The sequence below is a fragment of the Copidosoma floridanum genome, unplaced genomic scaffold, assembly GCF_036245765.1.
Source record: "Copidosoma floridanum isolate Cflo_tuat_1 unplaced genomic scaffold, Cflo_Japanese_pri ptg000011l, whole genome shotgun sequence".
In the NCBI taxonomy this organism is placed as follows: Eukaryota; Metazoa; Arthropoda; class Insecta; order Hymenoptera; family Encyrtidae; genus Copidosoma; species Copidosoma floridanum.
The window spans coordinates 466,022-475,533 of record NW_028321888.1 but is presented as its reverse complement, the minus strand read 5'-3'; the positions used below and the strand labels follow the sequence as shown (position 1 = coordinate 475,533).

Sequence of the window (9,512 nt, the reverse complement as noted above, 5' to 3'; positions counted from 1 at the left end):
AAGAAGGCTGGAATCAAGCCATCCAAGAAGAACTTGACTCAATGGCAAAGAATCAAGTCTGGAAGTTGGTAAACAGACCTGCAGGACTGGTAAATGGTAAACGTCCGAATATCATCGATTCTCGATGGGTTCTTAAGAAAAAGGTAGATGCTCAAGGATGTGAGAAACACAAAGCACGGCTGGTAATACGGGGTTTTAAAGATAAAAATGAGTATGATCTTACGGAGACTTACGCCCCGGTGTCAAGACTGACTTTAATAAGGACTGCTTTGGCTGTAATCAATAAATTAAATTTAGATACATGTCAGCTTGACGTTAAAACGGCATTTTTAAATGGTACTCTTGACGACGAGATATATATGGAGTTACCAGAAGGTTTGGTCTGTTCCGATCTGGAAAAACAAAGCAAGGTATGCAAGCTTCAGAGAGCCCTCTACGGCCTTAAAGTCAGTCCGAAAAAATGGCATGAAAGATTCTCTGAGGCAGCAACGAAAATAGGTCTGAGATCTCATATCTTGGAACCTTGCCTGTTTACTTGGCATGAGGCAGACAAAATCCTGATATTGGTTCTCTATGTTGATGACATGCTTATAGCAAGTAATGATTCTGGCAAATTGAAGTCTGTGAAGGAAAGACTGCAAAGTGAGTTTGAAATGACTGACCTAGGAGAAGTTAAATCGTTTTTAGGCATTGAAGTCAGAAGAGACAGAGAAAACCAAGTTCTAACTTTAACCCAGACCAATTACATAAATAAGATACTTAAAAAGTTTGGGTTTGATGATTCTAAGCCAGTGAAAACTCCTATGGTCACAGGTCACGTGTTAAATCAACAAAGAAAACAAAGAGAGCAATCAGAAAGGCAGATTGACTTGAATGAGTCCAGATCGACTGAAAGCGTTCCCTACCGGGAGGCTGTTGGGAGCTTATTATATGCTGCCAATACTGTACGTCCGGATATAAGCTATGCAGTGAATGTGCTGAGTAGGCATCAAATAAGTCCGACTAACGAAGACTGGAATATGGTTAAAAGAGTGTTTCGGTATCTGGCAGGGACCAAATCTTTTGGTCTAAGATATTGTGGAAGGCAGCAAGGGCTGGAAGCATTCTCCGATGCCAGTTTTGGCGACTGTAAAGGGTCTCTAACCACAAGCGGTTACGTAATTAAAATCTTTGGAGACTCAGTGGCATGGAGAACTCACAAACAAACGTATGTGTCTTTGTCAACATGTCAGGCAGAGTATGTGTCGCTCAGTGAAGCATGTAGAGAAATGATGGCAGTTGATAATTCGATTAAAATCATACTGAATAATACTTTGTGTCCGGCAGATCTATGGTGCGACAATAAGGCAGCTGAGCAAAATGCTAAAATTATAGGTAGTGGTAAATTAAGACATATGACAGAAATTCATGAGCATTATGTTAAAGAATGTGTAAATTATGGTAGAGTAAACGTCAGATGGCTGAATACTAAAGAACAGATGGCCGATATATTCACAAAACCTCTACCGATCGAGCTCCATGAAAAATTTGCTAGCAGAATCGCGAACAGCTTTTGCGAATCTGACTGGTAACTAATAAGTTGTCTCTGTTTCAGATAGGCGATAAAGGAGCCATGGATTACTTGGGTGCATTCCCAGAGCCGTGGAGCCGTGTCAAGAACACACATTTATTTGTCTATTTATCCATTTTAAATTACAATTTTTGTCTAATATACTTAGCTATCTTAAGTCGGGAGGAAGTGTTGGCATGTACGACTTTTCAATAGGCTGTATATATAGTATGTGAGACAGCGCCACAGGCAAGGTGATACTTGCGGGCCCTGTAGTCAGTACAGTGTAAGCCACCGTGCCTTCCACACCTCTCGTCGTTTCTAGATTCATTGTCTTTGTCTGATAAGTCGGTTATAAGTCTGTAAAGTCTGTGAATTGTATCTGTTGTGTTCTACGTCGGTCGGCAGTTTTTATTAAATAAACTTTTTGTTTATCTTGTAATACTAGTTTTTATTATTTCGCGCACCCCCTTTACTCACACCTCTATATAAACATTTTAATTATTTGGCTTCGTTCTCTAGTGGACTGTATGGTCTAATTAGGAGCCGGTAGGAGTGAGAGAACACTTTGAGATAATAAAAAACACTTGATAATAATTCACTAACTCTTTAAAGTTGTTTATTATAAATTTCACTGTCTTATTACAACTTTGCTGCATAATAGAAGCATAGCACGTATTTCTCACAATTCTTATATTCGCTCTTATATTAATTTTTATTTATAAAGGTCTTTGTTCACGAGGGAAGGGGTTTTATGCTGCTCCCAATCCAGTTCAGTCGTGTAGAGGTGGAAGTGGTTTACGGCGGAAAATAAATGTAACGCAAATGTGCAATAAAAATATTTACAATATATTTACAGTGCTTAAATTATGAAAATGTGCTCAAGTGAAGGCAAGCGTAGAGAAGCTTTCTCTGCCGCCGCGGCGCGCTAACTAACATACTATGCTCGCAGAGCAATATTTATAGAGACAAAAGTTAAAGTAGAAACTTCTAGTACATTGATAAATAAAGGTACAAGAGTAAAGGTAAAACGGTCTCTTGGGCATTGCAAATGTACGCGATGATAAAGGCGTATGATCGGAAAATTACTTCAACTTTAATATAAGAATAACGAACGTGACGCAATTTGAATTTAGAAAAGGTTTGTCGGCAAATATTCAGGTACAAAACTGAACATACCGCCCGCCATACTACGGTTCGGGGTAAACAGAGTATTAACAATTAGCACTGCACTTATGTAAAACAAACTTAGAGTCTGTATTTTGAAAATGTCAATAATGTAATGGACCGGAAAGCGTCCAGCCGAATATGGTGCGCTGGGCCATGGGTGTCCCAGGTAGTCCGATGCGTAAGCCCTCTTGAAGAACTCGTGGAAGCACATCAGCTCCTAGCAGCAACTCGATTTCCGTCAGATCGGCTCGAAAGTCGTCTGCAAGCTCCAAACCCTGTAGATACTTCCAGTCGCCTGGAAGCTTGAAGTTTCCTGACCTGTAGCTGGATATATGCGAGAGCACTAGAGCTTCGCACGTGAGCTTCCCGTCGCTAACCATGGAGGCGAGAGTAAGGTAAGTTTTTCCATGAACTCGCGGAGTCTTGATGCCACCGATGCCAATGACCTCCATGCTGGCCTCTTCATATTCCTGGCGAAGTTTACTTAGCAGGCTCTTTGCAACAAAGGATCGCTGAGAGCAGTTGTCGAGCATGGCACAAGCGATGAGTGTGCGTCCGTCTGGGCCTTGAATTCGGACGAGCGCAGTAGGCAACAGCGTAGTGTTTGAAGAGTCTGGCGATGCCATCCAATGACAGGATACGCAACTCCCTTTCGTGAGTGTAGCAGGCCATGCAGAAGATGCAAGATGCACTGTAGTGGCAGGATTCTCGTGCAGCAGCGTATGGTGATGCCCGTTGCAAGTTAGGCATCGTTTGCTTGATTTGCAGCTTGCGAGTTTGTGAGCACCAAGGCAATTATAGCACATGTTCTTGGCCTCAACAAACTGTTTGCGTTCATGTGGCGGTTTTGCTTTGAAATCGGCACAGCGTAGTATGAAATACTCACCTTGGCAAAAGCGGCATTTCTCCGTAAAGGCGGTATATGCGTGCGAAGTAGAAGACGCCGTCTTGTCCTTCTTCCGTGTTGCCTTCTCTGTAGAAGACGCGACGATCTCGAGCATCGAGATGCGTTGTTCAATGAAACGCACGAGCGTTTCAAGTGCAGGAGGCTCGTGGGTACTGCTGAGCGATGACTCCCATTCTCGGAAAGTTCGAGCGTCGAGTTTCCGAGCTGTAACAGCGACCACCAAGTCATCCCACTGGTCCGTCGGACGCTTAAGCTGTTTAAGTGCAGCCAAGGCATTTACAGTGCCACTGAGCAATGCCTTGAATTCGAGCGGTGATTCGTTGCTTACAGCCGGCGTGGCTAGCTAATCGTGAGTTAGCGGGGCAACCAAGCGCCGCTTGTTTGCATAATGATCCTCCAACCTTTTCCATGCAGCCTCGAAGTTGGCGTTGATTACCTGGATCGTCCTCAACAATTTAGCCGCCTCGCCTTGCACATGCGTCTTGAGGTGCTGAAGCTTCTCGACGTTGGAAAGTCGAGAATCGTTGACTATGATCGCAGAGAACAGATTCTTAAACTCGAGCCAGTCGTTGAAATGTCCGGAAAATGTGGGCACAACAATGGACGGCAGGTTGCGAGAGTTAGCTGGTGGAACAGGAGCTGGGTCTGATGCGGGCGATGCAGGAAGTTTTCCGAGCTGTTCAGCCAAATTAGCTACCGAATCGAGGTAAGCTTCTTCGGCGATTTCGTAGCTGTCTTCTTTGAAATAGCCGATGTCCATAGTATCGTCTGGAGCAATGTTGAGAATCCTGAGATGAGTGTCCTTGAAGTCATCCCAGTTTATTCGTAGTTGCTGTATACGGCTCTCGATGATTGCACGAGTAAACTTATCCTTGCCGCGCTTCTTGAGGTTTTCGTAAGCATTGCTAATGCTTTTGTACAACTCCTGTTGACGCTTAAGTAAAATTTTGAGTTCCTTGACGTCTGCCATGACGCAGTCGATGTCGCGATGAAGCGCTTGATAATAGTGCTGAGTGTTGGCAGCTAACGACCACCCGCCTTGGCAAATTCAAGCACGGAGAGCATGCACACAATCTGATTCCTTGAATGACTCACTACTGCAGCTTCGCGAGAGCGCGTTCACCTACACGGCATCAAATGGTCAAGGCAAAATTCAAGGCTTCACTGAGCACTAGCACATATCCACTCCTGCACTGACCGTCGGTCCCTGGAACCACGCTCTGCTACCAAAAATTTTCACGAGGGAAGGGGTTTTATGCTGCTCCCAATCCAGTTCAGTCGTGTAGAGGTGGAAGTGGTTTACGGCGGAAAATAAATGTAACGCAAATGTGCAATAAAAATATTTACAATATATTTACAGTGGTTAAATTATGAAAATGTGCTCAAGTGAAGGCAAACGGAGAGAAGCTTTCTCTGCCGCCGCGGCGCGCTAACTAACATACTATGCTCGCAGAGCAATATTTATAGAGACAAAAGTTAAAGTAGAAACTTCTAGTACATTGATAAATAAAGGTACTAGAGTAAAGGTAAAACGGTCTCTTGGGCATTGCAAATGTACGCGATGATAAAGGCGTATGATCGGAAAATTACTTCAACTTTAATATAAGAATAACGAACGTGACGCAATTTGAATTTAGAAAAGGTTTGTCGGCAAATATTCAGGTACAAAACTGAACAGTCTTAGTAAATATCATTTTTAACTAATAGTAATAAATCAAAGTTCAATTTAATTATTAAAGCGATTAACGACAGACCAATACTATTTAGAGACCGCGATTTAACTATGTGCTGGTCTCGCCGTGACGTCGGTGCAACGAGCCATAAGCAATTGTTTGCGCAAGTCAAAGGAAGCAAACGCGCGCTCATTTACTAAGATAAAGCACACTTACTCAGCCTACATACAACAAACGCGCCTCTCTCGACTGGATTGCTATAGCTCTTTTTCTTTCTCCTCTCTTTTCTAGTTGCTATTTGTTTGAATGATTGGAGCTTCATTTTAAACAAACTCTCCCTTTGATTCCTCGACTTACAACGAGTGAATCAAAATTACAGTTAGATGTTAGATTGAATCATTCTGGACTAACAGAATCAAACGGTGAACTGGTCGAGTAAGAACGGTTGAACTAGGCTTTACAGAGACGACTCTAACGTGGGAATCCTTTGCTGGTAAAACAGTCAGTACTCGACCCAAAGGCCAACTACCGGGATGGGAGGATTCATTTTTTATAAGTACTAGATCGCCTACTTGAAGAGATCGCGAAGCTCGTTGCCACTTATACCTAACCTGTATCGAAGCCAAATACTCTTCAGCCCATTTTTTCCAGAAATGTTGCGTACACTGGGATATAAATCTCCAAAGTTTGGAGGGAGGAATTCTTTCGTTACAAAAATCTGGTTCTGGAAGGATGTATGAAGCCTTGAAGGTAAGGAAGTTTGCCGGCGAAAGAATTTCTAAGCTATTAGGATCATCATTAAGCGGTGCTAGAGGTCTAGAATTGAGTATAGCCTCAATTCGACATAATAGGGTAGTATAGGCTACAAAAGTCAATACTTGTTGACAAATTACTCTCTTAAGATGATATTTCACTGATGTCACTGCCGCTTTCCACAAACCACCAAAGTGTGGAGCAGCAGGGGGATTGAATTTCCATCGAGTACCCAGATTGGCCAACTCGGCCTTTGGGTATGATATCTGAAACTGTTTAATTAAAGAGGCAATTTCTCTTTCAGCGCTAATAAAATTGGTCCCTTGATCACTAAACAATTCAGAACAACGCCCTCGCCGAGATGTAAATCGGTGAAAGGCCGCAATGAAGGATTCGGCCGAGTAGTCCTCCACAATTTCAAGATGAACGGCACGAGTACACATACATACGAAGATTACTATGTATCCCTTAGTGGTGCCCTTCCCTCGAGTTTTTGACAATCTAACAGTGACAGGCCCCGCCAGGTCAACACCTGCCTTGTCAAAAGCAACAGCTGGATTGCTTCTTGACTCAGGTAAGGAGCTCACTAGTCGACTCTGAGGACGAGCATTATACCTTTTACAGACCAAACACTTACCTATCTCGCTGTTAACAACATGACGGCCTTTCAAGAACTAGAAACTTTTTCGAAGAGCGACAAATGTCATTTGATGACCTTCATGCATTAGTTTAAGGTGGGTTTCTCTAACGAGTAGTGATATGAAAGTGTCACCTGAGGCCAATATTAAGAGGTGTTTGGATTTAAACTTGAGAGGGGAGTTGTCTAAACGTCCTCCAACTCTCAGAAGACCTTCTATGAGGACAGGGTTAAGCCTTAAAATTTTTTTATTAAAACTTGTCATCCTTTGTTGATCCTCGGGTAACTTTAAGTTCTCGGCAATTACTTTGATTTCCCTTTCGAAGTGTTCTCTTTGATGTATAAAAACCCAATAAAGTAGAGAGTTCGAAATTTCAACAGGATGTAAGACCGGATCAGCGAGTTTTATCACAGTTGAGAGTCTAAGAAATGGAAAGGAACTCAATGCACCTCCATCTTTGCCTTGACCTTTCCTAACTCGATATAATGACTTGTAAATAAATCTCAATTAATAAGCCGTAACTCGTAATAATTTTGCAAGCGATGAGTATTTTAGTAACAAATTCCACTGAGGGTACTCCGGAATCTTTACCTGATTTGAGTCGATCTCAACTAATTTATCCTCAAAGGCAGGATAAACAGAAGGAATCTGATATAAAAAGTCAGGTCCTCGATGCCAATTAGAGAGGGAAAGTATCTGATCAGGAAAAATACCGCGTGAAGCAACATCTGCCGGATTATTTTTACCTGAGATGTGATGCCAGGTGGCTTGAGGTACCAAGGAGTGAATGTCTGCACAACGATTGGCTATAAAAACTGGCCACTTGGACGGAATGTTATTAAGCCAATGTAGCACATCCTTGGAGTCGGTCCATAAGTGTAAAGAGTCTATAGATAGACCTATTTCATCTAAATAATGGTTGGACATTTTGGCCAATAAATGCGCAGCACAAAGCTTTAATCTTGGTATACTTACCGTTTTAATCGGAGCCACCTTAGTTTTAGCCACTTGAAGGGATACAAAAACCTGATCATCTTCTACGACCTTTAAGTATAGTATAGCAGCGTAAGCTGCCTTCGAAGTATCGGAAAACTCATGAATTTCAAGACTACCTCTATCTGGACTAAATCGATTCCAACGTGGAATTGTTAGCTGTTTTACAGAGGGTAGATTTTTTTTCCATCTTTTCCAAGGTGCAGTGTAAGATAGGGGAAGGGGAGAGTCCCAATCAAGTTGTAGAACTCATAAAGACTGCATTAGGATTTTGGCTGTTACAATTACTGGAGCTATCAAACCCAAAGGATCAAAAACTTGAGCTAGTCTAGATAGAAGTGAACGTTTAGTCCAATTTGAACCAACTGAAATGGGTTCAATCTGATAACTAAAATAATTATCTTCAGGGTGCCAAACAAGTCCTAAAACCTTAACAGTATTGTTTGAGCTTGACAGATCTAGCAGACTTGTTGCTAGTAAATTAGAAGGCAAATTTTGCAACAACCAATCACTGTTGGAAGACCATTTGCGTAAAACAAATCTACCTTCGCTAATCAATCCTTGGAGCTCTCTTACCTTTTGTATAGCTTCACGTTTACTTTGAGCTCCAGATAGAACGTCATCCGTGTAAATTTCTCCTTGCAAGATTTGTGAAGCGATGGGATATTTTGCCCCATAATAATCTAAAGCTAATCCATAGGTCACCGTACCAAGCTTGAAATGCTTGATGGGCTCTGATGTCTTAGAGCGCCAAAAAATAGTTTGGTAAGACTGATCTTCTTCATGAACTAATATCTGGCGAAACATTTGTTCAATATCAGCAGTAAAGGCAATCTTATAAAGACGCCAGCGAAACAATAAGTCAAATAAAGATGGCAACTGATTGGGACCTGTATGTAGAATCGTATTTAGTGATGGCGAGTCGGGAGATTCAGCCGAACCGTTGAAAACCACTCGAAGTTTAGTGGTTAAACTGGACACTCTGACTACTCCATGATGTGGTAATAACCAAACGTCTTGATCTGGTAAAGGTTTGAATTCAATCATTTGATTTAAAGATATATAATCACGCATAAAGGATACGTAAGCTTCTTTCAACTCGAGATTCTTATGAAGTTTCCCCTCTAAACTCTTTAGCATGGCTCGGGCCGAAATTTTGTTCTGATTAGAGAATGGCCGAAGAACAGATGGATTTGTCTTAAACGGTAAACGAACAAGATATCTACCACTGGCATTTCGAGAATAAGTTCTAATAAAATGCTCTTCACATTCCTTATCATCAGGGTTTAGTTCGTTTGAGCGATTTGGAGGTTCTTCTAGACTCCAAAACCTTTGAAGCATTTCCGAAATAGGAGGAATTTCAGAGCAGTGTAGAAAATTGAGAGTACCTGACGAAACAGTAGAATCTCTTTCATCGATCGTTCCTGATAGTAAGCAACCAAGGCGAGTCAAGGTAGCCAAGGACGCGCAGTTTTGGCCCTTTTTTGATTTTGTTTCTTAATATTTGAGCATGTACGACAGAACCCAAAACAACGTCAATCTTATCGAGACTAGTATATTCCGGGTCTGCTAGCTTAAGGCCCTTAACAAGGGAATTTTGAAGAACCGCCTTGCTGGGTGGACGATAAGATGAAACACGAGCTAAGACAAATGCGTTGACATTTAAACAAAATTCAGAATCGAAGTGTGGCCTGATGTCGAAAGATACAATTTTCTTGGGTTTAGCGATTATTTCACCTCCTGTGCCCACTATAACGGTGTTTGTTTCCCTTGAGTCAGACTCAGAAGATCGCATAATGATTGAGAAACGATAGAACATTGCGAACCTT

At 41.9% G+C, this 9,512-nt stretch overlaps 1 protein-coding gene across 1 annotated transcript; it reads right to left on the bottom strand.

The window, feature by feature from the left end:
• Nucleotides 1-7,932: 7,932 nt before the first annotated feature.
• On the bottom strand, nucleotides 7,933-9,024 carry LOC149375134 (uncharacterized). Its single transcript, XM_089590085.1, has one exon. The coding sequence runs from the start codon at nucleotides 9,022-9,024 to the stop codon at nucleotides 7,933-7,935; it is 1,092 nt and encodes a 363-aa protein (XP_089446211.1).
• Between the last annotated feature and the right edge of the window lie 488 nt (nucleotides 9,025-9,512).